Consider the following 18,219-nt stretch of genomic DNA (forward strand, 5'->3'; position numbering starts at 1 on the left):
AAATTGTATGTGTATGTGTAAGGAGAGCCTTACGGAATCTATGTATATGTGCATATGTGACAATTTGCTTTATTTATTTACATTAGAGATATGTACATATTCAATATATTTGTTTGTTTCATCGTTCATTATTTGTTTGACACATCAGATAGTTTAATATTAATAATTTTATATTGTAGATTCGGTTCTTATGCAACTAAAAATATGGAGATTTTGTGTATAAATTCTTTGTGTTTTGTTGTTTTTTTTTTAATAATAATTTTATTAATTTTTGTACATGTATATACATATGTATAAACTCAAATGATTATTAAACCGGTTTTATTTTTTTTATTATAAAATTTAAAATTGATAAAACAAGAACACATACTATTTTTTTCTTTTCTCTTTTGATTAATAACTTTAGTGGTCCTGAAAAGGACCGATTTTTTGAAGGGCATAATTTGTAGTTAATACATTTTGGTGTTTATAAATATTTTAACCACCGAATCCATAAAGAGTGCGGCCCTGTCTCTTCAATGCGTATACAACATCCATCGCAGTGACTGTCTTCCTTTTGGCATGTTCCGTGTAGGTTACTGCATCGCGGATTACATTTTCAAGAAATACCTTTAGGACACCACGAGTTTCCTCATAGATAAGACCAGAAATTCGCTTCACACCGCCACGACGAGCCAAACGGCGGATAGCGGGCTTCGTGATACCTTGAATATTATCACGCAATACTTTACGATGACGCTTAGCACCACCCTTTCCCAATCCTTTTCCACCTTTGCCACGACCAGTCATTTTTATTTTTCACTTTTCACTATAAACGCACTGCACAAGAGTCAGAAATAAACTAACGCTGTATGTGTTGCCATCGCTTCTATTTATACCAAAAATCAAGAAAACACGAGAGAGTAAGAAATATGTTGCATCTCGCTCAGATGCTTCGTCAGAAAGTGAACGCGAATGTTTTTCTCTCTTTCTCTTTCTAACCCACCCTGATTTTGCTATAAAAGCAGGCACCAAACGAGCTGGCTTGTTTATTGTGTTTGAACAGTGAAGAGTGAACATAAAAAAAAAAAAAAGTGTAGTGAAAACATGGCTCGTACTAAGCAAACTGCTCGAAAATCGACTGGTGGCAAGGCGCCAAGGAAGCAGCTGGCTACTAAAGCAGCACGTAAGAGTGCTCCAGCAACCGGTGGTGTAAAGAAACCACATCGTTACCGTCCCGGTACTGTTGCCCTCCGTGAAATCCGTCGTTACCAGAAGAGCACAGAACTGCTCATTCGCAAATTGCCATTCCAGCGTTTAGTGCGTGAAATCGCTCAGGACTTTAAAACCGACTTGCGTTTCCAGAGTTCTGCAGTTATGGCTTTACAAGAAGCTAGCGAAGCCTATTTGGTTGGCCTATTTGAAGATACTAACTTGTGTGCAATCCATGCCAAACGAGTGACCATAATGCCTAAGGATATTCAACTAGCCAGACGTATTCGAGGCGAGCGTGCTTAAATTAAATCTACTCGTGTAGTTACCGTCAGAGTAACTATTTCGAACACAATTTTAACGCAAAGCGCATTTTTAATACAAATCGGTCCTTTTCAGGACCACAAACTAGTCATGTCGATATTGAGATTATTATTTTCTTAATTAAACTTGATTTATTATTCAATGTGTTTTATTCGGTTATGAGTATAAATATATTATATATGTCATTTAATTATTATAAAACCGTTATATTGGGCATATAATGGTTATGTACTAGTCATATAGATATCCAGCTTTAATATTCAATCATTTTTGTTTATATTTTTAAAGGTCTGACATTTATATACAGATCGATTTGAACTTAATCAATTTTGATTTTGTATATACTAATCAAAAAGCGCAAGAACACAACATTAATTTATAATAAATATAAAAAGCATAAAAATCAATATTGGATTTTTAAATTACCTAAATTAAAATAAAATAAAAAAAATAATTTTTTCCATCCTACACGTTTAGTTTAATTGTTAGGCTTAGCAAGATTTTTAAATGATTAATAATTATTTATTGTATTATTATTTTGCCTGTTAGCTAACAAAAAAAGTGTATACAAATTTCTTCAATTGATGGTTCTACTAACAGGAATAATTATAATAGTTTAATTTTTAGCACACTGTTTATGGCATTAGCAACAAATTAAATAATAAAGTTAATTAAAAAAACAATTATATAAATATTAATTTTTTGATTTCTTTTTAATAAATATTTTTATTTTTTCAATACCAAAAACTAATATTGCATGCACTTTGCAAAATTGGTAATTTTTCACCGCATAGAGTCAATTACAATACAATTTTAGAATATGAATAAATTATATAACTCTAAATTTTTTGATTATTATCTAAAGTAAATTGTTGAAATTTTATAACAAATGAATAATTTTTTTAAAATTTTGATTTTTTCTATTTTTTATGTAGGGTTACATGGGAAAATTGCATTCTGTAATACATATAGTTGAAATTTGATTGCCTATTCAAAATGAATCCATGAAATTATATATAAAAAAATATTGGAATATAAATTCTACAACAATTATTAATATTGTGAGAAAATAATTTTTATAAATTTTGTTATTATTAAGAGTGAAAACAGCAATATACGAGCACTATTTAACAAAACTAAAACATTTTAATCGTCCAATACCAAAGACATGTTCATACGGCCGTCCTCCTCGATTCTCATTTGAATGAGGGCCTATGTCATAGCGAAATTTTCATACAATCATTATATTTAAAAGTGTATTTGGTGATATATATTTGTTTGATAATAAAGTGTATAATGTCTGATTCAGTAGCAGCAACATCAGCATCTCCTGTGGCTGGCCCAACAGCACCAGCAACGGCATCAGTTGATAAGAAGGTGGCTGCCAAAAAAACATCGGCAGCGTCGTCAACAAAGGCCAAAAAATCAACTGCTCCACCATCGCATCCACCAACTCAACAAATGGTAGACGCTTCGATTAAAAACTTAAAGGAACGTGGTGGCTCCTCACTACTGGCAATCAAAAAATATATTAGTGCCACATACAAGTGCGATGCCCAGAAACTTGCACCATTTATCAAGAGGTACTTAAAGTCAGCTGTCGGAAATGGTAAACTGATCCAAACAAAAGGAAAGGGTGCCTCTGGTTCATTTAAACTGTCTGCTGCCGCTAAAAAGGAACCGAAGCCAAAGGTTGCCTCTGTAGAAAAGAAAAGCAAACCGAAAAAGGTAACTCAATCAGCAGCAGCTAAAAAGAAAGCAATCGGTAGCAAAAAAATAACTGGTGCTGGCTCTGTTGATAAGAAACCAAAGGCCAAAAAGGCAGTCGCAACCAAAAAGACAGCCGAGAAAAAGAAAAGTGAAAAGGTAAAGGTAAAGGATGCTAAGAAAACAGGAACTGTAAAATCCAAACCTGTCGCATCGAAATCTAAGTCGAGTTCAACTAAGCCAAAAGCTAAAACAGTTGCCGTATCATCGGCTAAACCAAAAAAGGCAACCAAAAAGGCAGCTGCTGCTGCTACCGTCAAGAAGCCAAAAGCCAAGACAACTGCTAGCAAGAAGTAAATAATTAATACTTTATTGCAATCGTAATATTGAAAAAATTTTAGATATCGAATACGAAAATCTAAAATTTTATTTAAACACAGCCCTTCTCAGGGCTACAATTCCATATAACAAGAGAAAAAAAAAATCAAATTTTCTAAAAATTACAAATATGTAATTTACATACATTCATACATACGTATGTACATATTAGCAACATACACAGATATTAATATTGTACGAGTCTTTTTGATTTAATGTAGGTGCATTTTTTTTTTCAGTTTAGCCTTGCAATAAACAGAAATGGTTAAAATAAAAATAACAACAATGATTTTTATCCACATTACCACTGGCTGCATGTATTTTGCAATATCCATTAAAAATATCTTAATTCTTTTTTAATATAAAATTGTGGCCCTGAAAAGGGCCTTTTTTTTAATAGGAAGCGTGTGTTTAAGCTAGGGACATTTTTATTTTGAGCTGGTATACTTGGTGACAGCTTTTGTTCCCTCACTAACAGCGTGCTTAGCAAGCTCACCCGGCAAAAGCAAACGAACAGCCGTTTGGATTTCGCGACTGGTGATGGTCGACCTCTTATTGTAGTGGGCCAAGCGGGAGGCCTCAGCAGCAATACGTTCAAAAATATCGTTTACAAAGCTATTCATTATGCTCATTGCTTTTGAAGAAATACCAGTGTCTGGGTGGACTTGCTTTAACACTTTGTAAATGTAAATAGCATAGCTCTCCTTACGCTTGCGCTTCTTCTTTTTGTCATTCTTGGTGATGTTCTTTTGAGCCTTGCCAGCCTTCTTGGCTGCTTTTCCACTAGTTTTTGGCGGCATTTCTCACTTCAAATTCAATAATTTAAATTTCACAAAACACAATTCACTTTTAACAAATGCCACCATTAGTGCGTCTTCAATTTATACATTTTTTTTGTGCATCGCTTTCTGGATAAATATATTTATTGAGTATCAACCCCTAGTTGAGCGAGTGTGTCTTTGGAAAAGGTATAAATAAAACGACAATGTACCACATCAACATCAACATTTGTGTGTGAAAAGTGAACAGTGTGTAAAACAGAAAAAAAAAAAAAAATTCTAATATGTCTGGTCGTGGTAAAGGTGGCAAAGTGAAGGGAAAGGCAAAGTCTCGCTCGAACCGAGCTGGGCTCCAGTTTCCTGTTGGCCGTATTCACCGTTTACTCCGTAAAGGAAATTATGCCGAGCGTGTTGGTGCTGGCGCTCCAGTATATTTGGCTGCTGTTATGGAATATTTGGCGGCTGAAGTTCTTGAGTTGGCTGGTAATGCTGCACGAGACAACAAAAAGACCAGAATTATACCTCGTCATCTACAATTGGCCATTCGCAACGATGAGGAATTAAACAAATTGCTTTCTGGCGTAACCATTGCACAGGGTGGTGTGCTACCCAACATTCAGGCTGTACTTCTGCCCAAGAAAACCGAAAAGAAGGCTTAAACCAATTAATACTTGCTTTAAAATAATACAACTTTGTACATACAACAAACATAAACAACCGTCCTTTTCAGGACGACCAAAAAATTAAAAGAAATTAATACAGTTTTCCATCCATGCATATAAATTGTATGTGTATGTGTAAGGAGAGCCTTACGGAATCTATGTATATGTGCATATGTGACAATTTGCTTTATTTATTTACATTAGAGATATGTACATATTCAATATATTTGTTTGTTTCATCGTTCATTATTTGTTTGACACATCAGATAGTTTAATATTAATAATTTTATATTGTAGATTCGGTTCTTATGCAACTAAAAATATGGAGATTTTGTGTATAAATTCTTTGTGTTTTGTTGTTTTTTTTTTAATAATAATTTTATTAATTTTTGTACATGTATATACATATGTATAAACTCAAATGATTATTAAACCGGTTTTATTTTTTTTATTATAAAATTTAAAATTGATAAAACAAGAACACATACTATTTTTTTCTTTTCTCTTTTGATTAATAACTTTAGTGGTCCTGAAAAGGACCGATTTTTTGAAGGGCATAATTTGTAGTTAATACATTTTGGTGTTTATAAATATTTTAACCACCGAATCCATAAAGAGTGCGGCCCTGTCTCTTCAATGCGTATACAACATCCATCGCAGTGACTGTCTTCCTTTTGGCATGTTCCGTGTAGGTTACTGCATCGCGGATTACATTTTCAAGAAATACCTTTAGGACACCACGAGTTTCCTCATAGATAAGACCAGAAATTCGCTTCACACCGCCACGACGAGCCAAACGGCGGATAGCGGGCTTCGTGATACCTTGAATATTATCACGCAATACTTTACGATGACGCTTAGCACCACCCTTTCCCAATCCTTTTCCACCTTTGCCACGACCAGTCATTTTTATTTTTCACTTTTCACTATAAACGCACTGCACAAGAGTCAGAAATAAACTAATGCTGTATGTGTTGCCATCGCTTCTATTTATACCAAAAATCAAGAAAACACGAGAGAGTAAGAAATATGTTGCATCTCGCTCAGATGCTTCGTCAGAAAGTGAACGCGAATGTTTTTCTCTCTTTCTCTTTCTAACCCACCCTGATTTTGCTATAAAAGCAGGCACCAAACGAGCTGGCTTGTTTATTGTGTTTTGAACAGTGAAGAGTGAACATAAAAAAAAAAAAAAGTGTAGTGAAAACATGGCTCGTACTAAGCAAACTGCTCGAAAATCGACTGGTGGCAAGGCGCCAAGGAAGCAGCTGGCTACTAAAGCAGCACGTAAGAGTGCTCCAGCAACCGGTGGTGTAAAGAAACCACATCGTTACCGTCCCGGTACTGTTGCCCTCCGTGAAATCCGTCGTTACCAGAAGAGCACAGAACTGCTCATTCGCAAATTGCCATTCCAGCGTTTAGTGCGTGAAATCGCTCAGGACTTTAAAACCGACTTGCGTTTCCAGAGTTCTGCAGTTATGGCTTTACAAGAAGCTAGCGAAGCCTATTTGGTTGGCCTATTTGAAGATACTAACTTGTGTGCAATCCATGCCAAACGAGTGACCATAATGCCTAAGGATATTCAACTAGCCAGACGTATTCGAGGCGAGCGTGCTTAAATTAAATCTACTCGTGTAGTTACCGTCAGAGTAACTATTTCGAACACAATTTTAACGCAAAGCGCATTTTTAATACAAATCGGTCCTTTTCAGGACCACAAACTAGTCATGTCGATATTGAGATTATTATTTTCTTAATTAAACTTGATTTATTATTCAATGTGTTTTATTCGGTTATGAGTATAAATATATTATATATGTCATTTAATTATTATAAAACCGTTATATTGGGCATATAATGGTTATGTACTAGTCATATAGATATCCAGCTTTAATATTCAATCATTTTTGTTTATATTTTTAAAGGTCTGACATTTATATACAGATCGATTTGAACTTAATCAATTTTGATTTTGTATATACTAATCAAAAAGCGCAAGAACACAACATTAATTTATAATAAATATAAAAAGCATAAAAATCAATATTGGATTTTTAAATTACCTAAATTAAAATAAAATAAAAAAATAATTTTTTCCATCCTACACGTTTAGTTTAATTGTTAGGCTTAGCAAGATTTTTAAATGATTAATAATTATTTATTGTATTATTATTTTGCCTGTTAGCTAACAAAAAAAGTGTATACAAATTTCTTCAATTGATGGTTCTACTAACAGGAATAATTATAATAGTTTAATTTTAGCACACTGTTTATGGCATTAGCAACAAATTAAATAATAAAGTTAATTAAAAAAACAATTATATAAATATTAATTTTTTGATTTCTTTTTAATAAATATTTTTATTTTTTCAATACCAAAAACTAATATTGCATGCACTTTGCAAAATTGGTAATTTTTCACCGCATAGAGTCAATTACAATACAATTTTAGAATATGAATAAATTATATAACTCTAAATTTTTTGATTATTATCTAAAGTAAATTGTTGAAATTTTATAACAAATGAATAATTTTTTTAAAATTTTGATTTTTTCTATTTTTTATGTAGGGTTACATGGGAAAATTGCATTCTGTAATACATATAGTTGAAATTTGATTGCCTATTCAAAATGAATCCATGAAATTATATATAAAAAAATATTGGAATATAAATTCTACAACAATTATTAATATTGTGAGAAAATAATTTTTATAAATTTTGTTATTATTAAGAGTGAAAACAGCAATATACGAGCACTATTTAACAAAACTAAAACATTTTAATCGTCCAATACCAAAGACATGTTCATACGGCCGTCCTCCTCGATTCTCATTTGAATGAGGGCCTATGTCATAGCGAAATTTTCATACAATCATTATATTTAAAAGTGTATTTGGTGATATATATTTGTTTGATAATAAAGTGTATAATGTCTGATTCAGTAGCAGCAACATCAGCATCTCCTGTGGCTGGCCCAACAGCACCAGCAACGGCATCAGTTGATAAGAAGGTGGCTGCCAAAAAAACATCGGCAGCGTCGTCAACAAAGGCCAAAAAATCAACTGCTCCACCATCGCATCCACCAACTCAACAAATGGTAGACGCTTCGATTAAAAACTTAAAGGAACGTGGTGGCTCCTCACTACTGGCAATCAAAAAATATATTAGTGCCACATACAAGTGCGATGCCCAGAAACTTGCACCATTTATCAAGAGGTACTTAAAGTCAGCTGTCGGAAATGGTAAACTGATCCAAACAAAAGGAAAGGGTGCCTCTGGTTCATTTAAACTGTCTGCTGCCGCTAAAAAGGAACCGAAGCCAAAGGTTGCCTCTGTAGAAAAGAAAAGCAAACCGAAAAAGGTAACTCAATCAGCAGCAGCTAAAAAGAAAGCAATCGGTAGCAAAAAAATAACTGGTGCTGGCTCTGTTGATAAGAAACCAAAGGCCAAAAAGGCAGTCGCAACCAAAAAGACAGCCGAGAAAAAGAAAAGTGAAAAGGTAAAGGTAAAGGATGCTAAGAAAACAGGAACTGTAAAATCCAAACCTGTCGCATCGAAATCTAAGTCGAGTTCAACTAAGCCAAAAGCTAAAACAGTTGCCGTATCATCGGCTAAACCAAAAAAGGCAACCAAAAAGGCAGCTGCTGCTGCTACCGTCAAGAAGCCAAAAGCCAAGACAACTGCTAGCAAGAAGTAAATAATTAATACTTTATTGCAATCGTAATATTGAAAAAATTTTAGATATCGAATACGAAAATCTAAAATTTTATTTAAACACAGCCCTTCTCAGGGCTACAATTCCATATAACAAGAGAAAAAAAAAATCAAATTTTCTAAAAATTACAAATATGTAATTTACATACATTCATACATACGTATGTACATATTAGCAACATACACAGATATTAATATTGTACGAGTCTTTTTGATTTAATGTAGGTGCATTTTTTTTTTCAGTTTAGCCTTGCAATAAACAGAAATGGTTAAAATAAAAATAACAACAATGATTTTTATCCACATTACCACTGGCTGCATGTATTTTGCAATATCCATTAAAAATATCTTAATTCTTTTTTAATATAAAATTGTGGCCCTGAAAAGGGCCTTTTTTTTAATAGGAAGCGTGTGTTTAAGCTAGGGACATTTTTATTTTGAGCTGGTATACTTGGTGACAGCTTTTGTTCCCTCACTAACAGCGTGCTTAGCAAGCTCACCCGGCAAAAGCAAACGAACAGCCGTTTGGATTTCGCGACTGGTGATGGTCGACCTCTTATTGTAGTGGGCCAAGCGGGAGGCCTCAGCAGCAATACGTTCAAAAATATCGTTTACAAAGCTATTCATTATGCTCATTGCTTTTGAAGAAATACCAGTGTCTGGGTGGACTTGCTTTAACACTTTGTAAATGTAAATAGCATAGCTCTCCTTACGCTTGCGCTTCTTCTTTTTGTCATTCTTGGTGATGTTCTTTTGAGCCTTGCCAGCCTTCTTGGCTGCTTTTCCACTAGTTTTTGGCGGCATTTCTCACTTCAAATTCAATAATTTAAATTTCACAAAACACAATTCACTTTTAACAAATGCCACCATTAGTGCGTCTTCAATTTATACATTTTTTTTGTGCATCGCTTTCTGGATAAATATATTTATTGAGTATCAACCCCTAGTTGAGCGAGTGTGTCTTTGGAAAAGGTATAAATAAAACGACAATGTACCACATCAACATCAACATTTGTGTGTGAAAAGTGAACAGTGTGTAAAACAGAAAAAAAAAAAAAAATTCTAATATGTCTGGTCGTGGTAAAGGTGGCAAAGTGAAGGGAAAGGCAAAGTCTCGCTCGAACCGAGCTGGGCTCCAGTTTCCTGTTGGCCGTATTCACCGTTTACTCCGTAAAGGAAATTATGCCGAGCGTGTTGGTGCTGGCGCTCCAGTATATTTGGCTGCTGTTATGGAATATTTGGCGGCTGAAGTTCTTGAGTTGGCTGGTAATGCTGCACGAGACAACAAAAAGACCAGAATTATACCTCGTCATCTACAATTGGCCATTCGCAACGATGAGGAATTAAACAAATTGCTTTCTGGCGTAACCATTGCACAGGGTGGTGTGCTACCCAACATTCAGGCTGTACTGCTGCCCAAGAAAACCGAAAAGAAGGCTTAAACCAATTAATACTTGCTTTAAAATAATACAACTTTGTACATACAACAAACATAAACAACCGTCCTTTTCAGGACGACCAAAAAATTAAAAGAAATTAATACAGTTTTCCATCCATGCATATAAATTGTATGTGTATGTGTAAGGAGAGCCTTACGGAATCTATGTATATGTGCATATGTGACAATTTGCTTTATTTATTTACATTAGAGATATGTACATATTCAATATATTTGTTTGTTTCATCGTTCATTATTTGTTTGACACATCAGATAGTTTAATATTAATAATTTTATATTGTAGATTCGGTTCTTATGCAACTAAAAATATGGAGATTTTGTGTATAAATTCTTTGTGTTTTGTTGTTTTTTTTTAATAATAATTTTATTAATTTTTGTACATGTATATACATATGTATAAACTCAAATGATTATTAAACCGGTTTTATTTTTTTTATTATAAAATTTAAAATTGATAAAACAAGAACACATACTATTTTTTTCTTTTCTCTTTTGATTAATAACTTTAGTGGTCCTGAAAAGGACCGATTTTTTGAAGGGCATAATTTGTAGTTAATACATTTTGGTGTTTATAAATATTTTAACCACCGAATCCATAAAGAGTGCGGCCCTGTCTCTTCAATGCGTATACAACATCCATCGCAGTGACTGTCTTCCTTTTGGCATGTTCCGTGTAGGTTACTGCATCGCGGATTACATTTTCAAGAAATACCTTTAGGACACCACGAGTTTCCTCATAGATAAGACCAGAAATTCGCTTCACACCGCCACGACGAGCCAAACGGCGGATAGCGGGCTTCGTGATACCTTGAATATTATCACGCAATACTTTACGATGACGCTTAGCACCACCCTTTCCCAATCCTTTTCCACCTTTGCCACGACCAGTCATTTTTATTTTTCACTTTTCACTATAAACGCACTGCACAAGAGTCAGAAATAAACTAATGCTGTATGTGTTGCCATCGCTTCTATTTATACCAAAAATCAAGAAAACACGAGAGAGTAAGAAATATGTTGCATCTCGCTCAGATGCTTCGTCAGAAAGTGAACGCGAATGTTTTTCTCTCTTTCTCTTTCTAACCCACCCTGATTTTGCTATAAAAGCAGGCACCAAACGAGCTGGCTTGTTTATTGTGTTTTGAACAGTGAAGAGTGAACATAAAAAAAAAAAAAAGTGTAGTGAAAACATGGCTCGTACTAAGCAAACTGCTCGAAAATCGACTGGTGGCAAGGCGCCAAGGAAGCAGCTGGCTACTAAAGCAGCACGTAAGAGTGCTCCAGCAACCGGTGGTGTAAAGAAACCACATCGTTACCGTCCCGGTACTGTTGCCCTCCGTGAAATCCGTCGTTACCAGAAGAGCACAGAACTGCTCATTCGCAAATTGCCATTCCAGCGTTTAGTGCGTGAAATCGCTCAGGACTTTAAAACCGACTTGCGTTTCCAGAGTTCTGCAGTTATGGCTTTACAAGAAGCTAGCGAAGCCTATTTGGTTGGCCTATTTGAAGATACTAACTTGTGTGCAATCCATGCCAAACGAGTGACCATAATGCCTAAGGATATTCAACTAGCCAGACGTATTCGAGGCGAGCGTGCTTAAATTAAATCTACTCGTGTAGTTACCGTCAGAGTAACTATTTCGAACACAATTTTAACGCAAAGCGCATTTTTAATACAAATCGGTCCTTTTCAGGACCACAAACTAGTCATGTCGATATTGAGATTATTATTTTCTTAATTAAACTTGATTTATTATTCAATGTGTTTTATTCGGTTATGAGTATAAATATATTATATATGTCATTTAATTATTATAAAACCGTTATATTGGGCATATAATGGTTATGTACTAGTCATATAGATATCCAGCTTTAATATTCAATCATTTTTGTTTATATTTTTAAAGGTCTGACATTTATATACAGATCGATTTGAACTTAATCAATTTTGATTTTGTATATACTAATCAAAAAGCGCAAGAACACAACATTAATTTATAATAAATATAAAAAGCATAAAAATCAATATTGGATTTTTAAATTACCTAAATTAAAATAAAATAAAAAAAATAATTTTTTCCATCCTACACGTTTAGTTTAATTGTTAGGCTTAGCAAGATTTTTAAATGATTAATAATTATTTATTGTATTATTATTTTGCCTGTTAGCTAACAAAAAAAGTGTATACAAATTTCTTCAATTGATGGTTCTACTAACAGGAATAATTATAATAGTTTAATTTTAGCACACTGTTTATGGCATTAGCAACAAATTAAATAATAAAGTTAATTAAAAAAACAATTATATAAATATTAATTTTTTGATTTCTTTTTAATAAATATTTTTATTTTTTCAATACCAAAAACTAATATTGCATGCACTTTGCAAAATTGGTAATTTTTCACCGCATAGAGTCAATTACAATACAATTTTAGAATATGAATAAATTATATAACTCTAAATTTTTTGATTATTATCTAAAGTAAATTGTTGAAATTTTATAACAAATGAATAATTTTTTTAAAATTTTGATTTTTTCTATTTTTTATGTAGGGTTACATGGGAAAATTGCATTCTGTAATACATATAGTTGAAATTTGATTGCCTATTCAAAATGAATCCATGAAATTATATATAAAAAAATATTGGAATATAAATTCTACAACAATTATTAATATTGTGAGAAAATAATTTTTATAAATTTTGTTATTATTAAGAGTGAAAACAGCAATATACGAGCACTATTTAACAAAACTAAAACATTTTAATCGTCCAATACCAAAGACATGTTCATACGGCCGTCCTCCTCGATTCTCATTTGAATGAGGGCCTATGTCATAGCGAAATTTTCATACAATCATTATATTTAAAAGTGTATTTGGTGATATATATTTGTTTGATAATAAAGTGTATAATGTCTGATTCAGTAGCAGCAACATCAGCATCTCCTGTGGCTGGCCCAACAGCACCAGCAACGGCATCAGTTGATAAGAAGGTGGCTGCCAAAAAAACATCGGCAGCGTCGTCAACAAAGGCCAAAAAATCAACTGCTCCACCATCGCATCCACCAACTCAACAAATGGTAGACGCTTCGATTAAAAACTTAAAGGAACGTGGTGGCTCCTCACTACTGGCAATCAAAAAATATATTAGTGCCACATACAAGTGCGATGCCCAGAAACTTGCACCATTTATCAAGAGGTACTTAAAGTCAGCTGTCGGAAATGGTAAACTGATCCAAACAAAAGGAAAGGGTGCCTCTGGTTCATTTAAACTGTCTGCTGCCGCTAAAAAGGAACCGAAGCCAAAGGTTGCCTCTGTAGAAAAGAAAAGCAAACCGAAAAAGGTAACTCAATCAGCAGCAGCTAAAAAGAAAGCAATCGGTAGCAAAAAAATAACTGGTGCTGGCTCTGTTGATAAGAAACCAAAGGCCAAAAAGGCAGTCGCAACCAAAAAGACAGCCGAGAAAAAGAAAAGTGAAAAGGTAAAGGTAAAGGATGCTAAGAAAACAGGAACTGTAAAATCCAAACCTGTCGCATCGAAATCTAAGTCGAGTTCAACTAAGCCAAAAGCTAAAACAGTTGCCGTATCATCGGCTAAACCAAAAAAGGCAACCAAAAAGGCAGCTGCTGCTGCTACCGTCAAGAAGCCAAAAGCCAAGACAACTGCTAGCAAGAAGTAAATAATTAATACTTTATTGCAATCGTAATATTGAAAAAATTTTAGATATCGAATACGAAAATCTAAAATTTTATTTAAACACAGCCCTTCTCAGGGCTACAATTCCATATAACAAGAGAAAAAAAAAATCAAATTTTCTAAAAATTACAAATATGTAATTTACATACATTCATACATACGTATGTACATATTAGCAACATACACAGATATTAATATTGTACGAGTCTTTTTGATTTAATGTAGGTGCATTTTTTTTTTCAGTTTAGCCTTGCAATAAACAGAAATGGTTAAAATAAAAATAACAACAATGATTTTTATCCACATTACCACTGGCTGCATGTATTTTGCAATATCCATTAAAAATATCTTAATTCTTTTTTAATATAAAATTGTGGCCCTGAAAAGGGCCTTTTTTTTAATAGGAAGCGTGTGTTTAAGCTAGGGACATTTTTATTTTGAGCTGGTATACTTGGTGACAGCTTTTGTTCCCTCACTAACAGCGTGCTTAGCAAGCTCACCCGGCAAAAGCAAACGAACAGCCGTTTGGATTTCGCGACTGGTGATGGTCGACCTCTTATTGTAGTGGGCCAAGCGGGAGGCCTCAGCAGCAATACGTTCAAAAATATCGTTTACAAAGCTATTCATTATGCTCATTGCTTTTGAAGAAATACCAGTGTCTGGGTGGACTTGCTTTAACACTTTGTAAATGTAAATAGCATAGCTCTCCTTACGCTTGCGCTTCTTCTTTTTGTCATTCTTGGTGATGTTCTTTTGAGCCTTGCCAGCCTTCTTGGCTGCTTTTCCACTAGTTTTTGGCGGCATTTCTCACTTCAAATTCAATAATTTAAATTTCACAAAACACAATTCACTTTTAACAAATGCCACCATTAGTGCGTCTTCAATTTATACATTTTTTTGTGCATCGCTTTCTGGATAAATATATTTATTGAGTATCAACCCCTAGTTGAGCGAGTGTGTCTTTGGAAAAGGTATAAATAAAACGACAATGTACCACATCAACATCAACATTTGTGTGTGAAAAGTGAACAGTGTGTAAAACAGAAAAAAAAAAAAAATTCTAATATGTCTGGTCGTGGTAAAGGTGGCAAAGTGAAGGGAAAGGCAAAGTCTCGCTCGAACCGAGCTGGGCTCCAGTTTCCTGTTGGCCGTATTCACCGTTTACTCCGTAAAGGAAATTATGCCGAGCGTGTTGGTGCTGGCGCTCCAGTATATTTGGCTGCTGTTATGGAATATTTGGCGGCTGAAGTTCTTGAGTTGGCTGGTAATGCTGCACGAGACAACAAAAAGACCAGAATTATACCTCGTCATCTACAATTGGCCATTCGCAACGATGAGGAATTAAACAAATTGCTTTCTGGCGTAACCATTGCACAGGGTGGTGTGCTACCCAACATTCAGGCTGTACTTCTGCCCAAGAAAACCGAAAAGAAGGCTTAAACCAATTAATACTTGCTTTAAAATAATACAACTTTGTACATACAACAAACATAAACAACCGTCCTTTTCAGGACGACCAAAAAATTAAAAGAAATTAATACAGTTTTCCATCCATGCATATAAATTGTATGTGTATGTGTAAGGAGAGCCTTACGGAATCTATGTATATGTGCATATGTGACAATTTGCTTTATTTATTTACATTAGAGATATGTACATATTCAATATATTTGTTTGTTTCATCGTTCATTATTTGTTTGACACATCAGATAGTTTAATATTAATAATTTTATATTGTAGATTCGGTTCTTATGCAACTAAAAATATGGAGATTTTGTGTATAAATTCTTTGTGTTTTGTTGTTTTTTTTTTAATAATAATTTTATTAATTTTTGTACATGTATATACATATGTATAAACTCAAATGATTATTAAACCGGTTTTATTTTTTTTATTATAAAATTTAAAATTGATAAAACAAGAACACATACTATTTTTTTCTTTTCTCTTTTGATTAATAACTTTAGTGGTCCTGAAAAGGACCGATTTTTTGAAGGGCATAATTTGTAGTTAATACATTTTGGTGTTTATAAATATTTTAACCACCGAATCCATAAAGAGTGCGGCCCTGTCTCTTCAATGCGTATACAACATCCATCGCAGTGACTGTCTTCCTTTTGGCATGTTCCGTGTAGGTTACTGCATCGCGGATTACATTTTCAAGAAATACCTTTAGGACACCACGAGTTTCCTCATAGATAAGACCAGAAATTCGCTTCACACCGCCACGACGAGCCAAACGGCGGATAGCGGGCTTCGTGATACCTTGAATATTATCACGCAATACTTTACGATGACGCTTAGCACCACCCTTTCCCAATCCTTTTCCACCTTTGCCACGACCAGTCATTTTTATTTTTCACTTTTCACTATAAACGCACTGCACAAGAGTCAGAAATAAACTAATGCTGTATGTGTTGCCATCGCTTCTATTTATACCAAAAATCAAGAAAACACGAGAGAGTAAGAAATATGTTGCATCTCGCTCAGATGCTTCGTCAGAAAGTGAACGCGAATGTTTTTCTCTCTTTCTCTTTCTAACCCACCCTGATTTTGCTATAAAAGCAGGCACCAAACGAGCTGGCTTGTTTATTGTGTTTTGAACAGTGAAGAGTGAACATAAAAAAAAAAAAAAGTGTAGTGAAAACATGGCTCGTACTAAGCAAACTGCTCGAAAATCGACTGGTGGCAAGGCGCCAAGGAAGCAGCTGGCTACTAAAGCAGCACGTAAGAGTGCTCCAGCAACCGGTGGTGTAAAGAAACCACATCGTTACCGTCCCGGTACTGTTGCCCTCCGTGAAATCCGTCGTTACCAGAAGAGCACAGAACTGCTCATTCGCAAATTGCCATTCCAGCGTTTAGTGCGTGAAATCGCTCAGGACTTTAAAACCGACTTGCGTTTCCAGAGTTCTGCAGTTATGGCTTTACAAGAAGCTAGCGAAGCCTATTTGGTTGGCCTATTTGAAGATACTAACTTGTGTGCAATCCATGCCAAACGAGTGACCATAATGCCTAAGGATATTCAACTAGCCAGACGTATTCGAGGCGAGCGTGCTTAAATTAAATCTACTCGTGTAGTTACCGTCAGAGTAACTATTTCGAACACAATTTTAACGCAAAGCGCATTTTTAATACAAATCGGTCCTTTTCAGGACCACAAACTAGTCATGTCGATATTGAGATTATTATTTTCTTAATTAAACTTGATTTATTATTCAATGTGTTTTATTCGGTTATGAGTATAAATATATTATATATGTCATTTAATTATTATAAAACCGTTATATTGGGCATATAATGGTTATGTACTAGTCATATAGATATCCAGCTTTAATATTCAATCATTTTTGTTTATATTTTTAAAGGTCTGACATTTATATACAGATCGATTTGAACTTAATCAATTTTGATTTTGTATATACTAATCAAAAAGCGCAAGAACACAACATTAATTTATAATAAATATAAAAAGCATAAAAATCAATATTGGATTTTTAAATTACCTAAATTAAAATAAAATAAAAAAAATAATTTTTTCCATCCTACACGTTTAGTTTAATTGTTAGGCTTAGCAAGATTTTTAAATGATTAATAATTATTTATTGTATTATTATTTTGCCTGTTAGCTAACAAAAAAAGTGTATACAAATTTCTTCAATTGATGGTTCTACTAACAGGAATAATTATAATAGTTTAATTTTAGCACACTGTTTATGGCATTAGCAACAAATTAAATAATAAAGTTAATTAAAAAAACAATTATATAAATATTAATTTTTTGATTTCTTTTTAATAAATATTTTTATTTTTTCAATACCAAAAACTAATATTGCATGCACTTTGCAAAATTGGTAATTTTTCACCGCATAGAGTCAATTACAATACAATTTTAGAATATGAATAAATTATATAACTCTAAATTTTTTGATTATTATCTAAAGTAAATTGTTGAAATTTTATAACAAATGAATAATTTTTTTAAAATTTTGATTTTTTCTATTTTTTATGTAGGGTTACATGGGAAAATTGCATTCTGTAATACATATAGTTGAAATTTGATTGCCTATTCAAAATGAATCCATGAAATTATATATAAAAAAATATTGGAATATAAATTCTACAACAATTATTAATATTGTGAGAAAATAATTTTTATAAATTTTGTTATTATTAAGAGTGAAAACAGCAATATACGAGCACTATTTAACAAAACTAAAACATTTTAATCGTCCAATACCAAAGACATGTTCATACGGCCGTCCTCCTCGATTCTCATTTGAATGAGGGCCTATGTCATAGCGAAATTT

The 18,219-nt window shown here is 33.5% G+C and overlaps 15 protein-coding genes across 15 annotated transcripts; 10 read left to right on the forward strand and 5 right to left on the reverse strand.

The window, feature by feature from the left end:
• Nucleotides 1-406: 406 nt before the first annotated feature.
• Nucleotides 407-6,005, reverse strand: LOC124461355. The gene is made up of 2 exons (XM_047012880.1): nucleotides 5,645-6,005; nucleotides 407-797 (listed from the first exon to the last, which is right to left on the reverse strand). Exons 1-2 carry the CDS (start codon nucleotides 5,946-5,948, stop codon nucleotides 478-480), a joined length of 624 nt encoding a protein of 207 aa, XP_046868836.1. The 5' UTR covers nucleotides 5,949-6,005; the 3' UTR covers nucleotides 407-477.
• Nucleotides 1,051-1,589, forward strand: LOC124461367 (histone H3). The gene has a single exon (XM_047012894.1). It carries the CDS (start codon nucleotides 1,087-1,089, stop codon nucleotides 1,495-1,497), a length of 411 nt encoding a protein of 136 aa, XP_046868850.1. The 5' UTR covers nucleotides 1,051-1,086; the 3' UTR covers nucleotides 1,498-1,589.
• Nucleotides 2,757-3,680, forward strand: LOC124461364 (histone H1-like). The gene has a single exon (XM_047012891.1). It carries the CDS (start codon nucleotides 2,812-2,814, stop codon nucleotides 3,577-3,579), a length of 768 nt encoding a protein of 255 aa, XP_046868847.1. The 5' UTR covers nucleotides 2,757-2,811; the 3' UTR covers nucleotides 3,580-3,680.
• On the reverse strand, nucleotides 3,976-4,458 carry LOC124461371 (histone H2B). The gene has a single exon (XM_047012898.1). It carries the CDS (start codon nucleotides 4,398-4,400, stop codon nucleotides 4,029-4,031), a length of 372 nt encoding a protein of 123 aa, XP_046868854.1. The 5' UTR covers nucleotides 4,401-4,458; the 3' UTR covers nucleotides 3,976-4,028.
• Nucleotides 4,608-5,109, forward strand: LOC124461368 (histone H2A). The gene has a single exon (XM_047012895.1). It carries the CDS (start codon nucleotides 4,664-4,666, stop codon nucleotides 5,036-5,038), a length of 375 nt encoding a protein of 124 aa, XP_046868851.1. The 5' UTR covers nucleotides 4,608-4,663; the 3' UTR covers nucleotides 5,039-5,109.
• A 189-nt stretch (nucleotides 6,006-6,194) lies between the features above and the next one.
• LOC124461366 (histone H3) lies at nucleotides 6,195-6,749 on the forward strand. Its single transcript, XM_047012893.1, has one exon. It carries the CDS (start codon nucleotides 6,247-6,249, stop codon nucleotides 6,655-6,657), a length of 411 nt encoding a protein of 136 aa, XP_046868849.1. The 5' UTR covers nucleotides 6,195-6,246; the 3' UTR covers nucleotides 6,658-6,749.
• Nucleotides 6,750-7,914: 1,165 nt separating this feature from the next.
• LOC124461373 (histone H1-like) lies at nucleotides 7,915-8,838 on the forward strand. The gene has a single exon (XM_047012901.1). The coding sequence runs from the start codon at nucleotides 7,970-7,972 to the stop codon at nucleotides 8,735-8,737; it is 768 nt and encodes a 255-aa protein (XP_046868857.1). The 5' UTR covers nucleotides 7,915-7,969; the 3' UTR covers nucleotides 8,738-8,838.
• Nucleotides 8,839-9,133: 295 nt separating this feature from the next.
• On the reverse strand, nucleotides 9,134-9,722 carry LOC124461379 (histone H2B). Its single transcript, XM_047012907.1, has one exon. It carries the CDS (start codon nucleotides 9,556-9,558, stop codon nucleotides 9,187-9,189), a length of 372 nt encoding a protein of 123 aa, XP_046868863.1. The 5' UTR covers nucleotides 9,559-9,722; the 3' UTR covers nucleotides 9,134-9,186.
• A 41-nt stretch (nucleotides 9,723-9,763) lies between these two features.
• On the forward strand, nucleotides 9,764-10,267 carry LOC124461377 (histone H2A). The gene has a single exon (XM_047012905.1). The coding sequence runs from the start codon at nucleotides 9,822-9,824 to the stop codon at nucleotides 10,194-10,196; it is 375 nt and encodes a 124-aa protein (XP_046868861.1). The 5' UTR covers nucleotides 9,764-9,821; the 3' UTR covers nucleotides 10,197-10,267.
• A 455-nt stretch (nucleotides 10,268-10,722) lies between these two features.
• Nucleotides 10,723-16,319, reverse strand: LOC124461356. Its single transcript, XM_047012881.1, has 2 exons — nucleotides 15,959-16,319; nucleotides 10,723-11,113 (listed from the first exon to the last, which is right to left on the reverse strand). The coding sequence occupies exons 1-2, from the start codon at nucleotides 16,260-16,262 to the stop codon at nucleotides 10,794-10,796; spliced, it is 624 nt and encodes a 207-aa protein (XP_046868837.1). The 5' UTR covers nucleotides 16,263-16,319; the 3' UTR covers nucleotides 10,723-10,793.
• Nucleotides 11,352-11,906, forward strand: LOC124461375 (histone H3). Its single transcript, XM_047012903.1, has one exon. The coding sequence runs from the start codon at nucleotides 11,404-11,406 to the stop codon at nucleotides 11,812-11,814; it is 411 nt and encodes a 136-aa protein (XP_046868859.1). The 5' UTR covers nucleotides 11,352-11,403; the 3' UTR covers nucleotides 11,815-11,906.
• On the forward strand, nucleotides 13,073-13,996 carry LOC124461372 (histone H1-like). The gene has a single exon (XM_047012899.1). It carries the CDS (start codon nucleotides 13,128-13,130, stop codon nucleotides 13,893-13,895), a length of 768 nt encoding a protein of 255 aa, XP_046868855.1. The 5' UTR covers nucleotides 13,073-13,127; the 3' UTR covers nucleotides 13,896-13,996.
• LOC124461378 (histone H2B) lies at nucleotides 14,292-14,784 on the reverse strand. The gene has a single exon (XM_047012906.1). It carries the CDS (start codon nucleotides 14,714-14,716, stop codon nucleotides 14,345-14,347), a length of 372 nt encoding a protein of 123 aa, XP_046868862.1. The 5' UTR covers nucleotides 14,717-14,784; the 3' UTR covers nucleotides 14,292-14,344.
• Nucleotides 14,941-15,423, forward strand: LOC124461376 (histone H2A). The gene has a single exon (XM_047012904.1). It carries the CDS (start codon nucleotides 14,978-14,980, stop codon nucleotides 15,350-15,352), a length of 375 nt encoding a protein of 124 aa, XP_046868860.1. The 5' UTR covers nucleotides 14,941-14,977; the 3' UTR covers nucleotides 15,353-15,423.
• A 189-nt stretch (nucleotides 16,320-16,508) lies between the features above and the next one.
• Nucleotides 16,509-17,063, forward strand: LOC124461374 (histone H3). Its single transcript, XM_047012902.1, has one exon. It carries the CDS (start codon nucleotides 16,561-16,563, stop codon nucleotides 16,969-16,971), a length of 411 nt encoding a protein of 136 aa, XP_046868858.1. The 5' UTR covers nucleotides 16,509-16,560; the 3' UTR covers nucleotides 16,972-17,063.
• The last annotated feature ends 1,156 nt before the right edge of the window (nucleotides 17,064-18,219 follow it).

Source organism: Drosophila willistoni, unplaced genomic scaffold (genome assembly GCF_018902025.1).
Source record: "Drosophila willistoni isolate 14030-0811.24 unplaced genomic scaffold, UCI_dwil_1.1 Seg381, whole genome shotgun sequence".
NCBI classification, from domain to species: Eukaryota; Metazoa; Arthropoda; class Insecta; order Diptera; family Drosophilidae; genus Drosophila; species Drosophila willistoni.